Below are 1377 nucleotides of genomic sequence, written 5' to 3'. Positions count from 1 at the left end.
CCGTCTGCCCCTCGGCCCTCGCCGCCGCGCTGGGCGCCGACCCCGCCGTCCTGGGCAAGTACCGCGCCGGCTTCAGCGAGTGTCTGGCCGAGGTGGACCGCTTCCTGGCCGGCTGCGCCTCGAGTCTCCTGTGGGCTTGAGGCCCCGGGTGCCCCGCCAGGGTGGGCGGGAACAGCCTGCCTGGGCCCCCGGCCGCCGCCGCAGCGGGCCAGGCGCGGGATGCGGAGCGCTGTCAGGACGCGCTACACGCCCGCCGGGGTCCCCCAAGGTCCCCGCCAGCTGCTGGCACCAAGCACGCCCCTCGCGGCTCTGTCCGGAACCGCCCCGCGGCACACCTGTCACGCGCCTTACCTGAGTGGCTTTGTGGAATTGCTTCTTGAGCCCTGCCACCGACATTGTGCGAGAGAAGGTGCGGACAGCTGCGGCTGCGAGAAGGAGGCGGCTGCAGAGCGAGCCAGGAGGGCCGAAACAGGCGGCGCGCTCGCCGGGCCGCCGCTCGTCGTGCCGCCGCCGGGGCTGTGGGCGCGGGGGCGCGGAGCGGCGCGGGACGCGGGCTCGTGCGGAGAGACACCCTGACGTCAGGAGCTGGTGATGCGGCTTCTTAAAGGGGACGCGGGAAGCCCCGCCCCGGGCACCGGGCTGGCGAGGTAGGTGCTGCAGCACCAGCTACCTGGGCGCTGGCTTCGGTCCCTGGGACCAGAAGCCTAGGCACCCGCATGCGAGCTGGCTGAATCGAGGGCCAAGGGCGTCCTCCCGCCCAGGAAGTGTCGCTCCTGCCCTGGTGGACTGCGGACTGGCCGCTGTAGTTTGGCAGCCAGGCACTAACTGGACTCAGGTGACTTCCTCGGCTTTCAGGTAGCAGCGGAGACGCTGCCTGCGGGCGGTCCTGCCCTTTGAGCTTGGCCTCTTTGCAGCCAGAAAAGGAGGAGTTGCACTCTGTCTGGGATAATGAATAAGTCTTTGCTCATTCTCACCTTGCTCCCTCTTGGTCACAAGAAAACGTTTCTCTGCCCTGGTTTCAGTATCCCTTAAGCCTACATAACGGTAGGGAAAGCCACCAGATCTTTCTAGTTGTTTTTGTTACACAATTTAACCACTTAAAAAGAAGAAGGAAACCTTAAAACTGATCAGAGAAATAGCACTGAAGTGAGACAACATTTAATGCTGAGTTTACAAATATGGAAAAGCCCAAATATGAAACTTAAGTGTTCTCTTATGATAGTAGATTTGGGATTTTCCATCCAAAATAAGCATTATATAATGTGTAAAAGCGTGCTGGTAAGTGCACAAATAGTACATATATAACAAACTATAAATGGCTGAGCTAAAGCTACCCTCTGCTGGAATTAGATTAATTGGTAGTAATGCAGCACTAGG

General features: G+C 60.3%; 1 protein-coding gene across 1 annotated transcript in view; it reads right to left on the bottom strand.

The window, feature by feature from the left end:
- SH3GL2 (SH3-domain GRB2-like 2) overlaps nucleotides 1-641 on the bottom strand; it is a 176267-nt gene extending 175626 nt beyond the window's left edge. The window contains exon 1 of the mRNA XM_004677680.2: nucleotides 352-641. Within this exon, the coding sequence (XP_004677737.1) occupies nucleotides 352-396 (45 nt within the window). The 5' untranslated portion in view covers nucleotides 397-641. The remainder of the gene's footprint in view (nucleotides 1-351) is intronic.
- Between the last annotated feature and the right edge of the window lie 736 nt (nucleotides 642-1377).

This window comes from Condylura cristata, unplaced genomic scaffold (assembly GCF_000260355.1).
Source record: "Condylura cristata isolate star-nosed mole 26May11 unplaced genomic scaffold, ConCri1.0 scaffold00006, whole genome shotgun sequence".
NCBI classification, from domain to species: Eukaryota; Metazoa; Chordata; class Mammalia; order Eulipotyphla; family Talpidae; genus Condylura; species Condylura cristata.
Note: the sequence above shows the minus strand (reverse complement) of the source record. Positions and strands in the feature narration are given on the sequence as shown.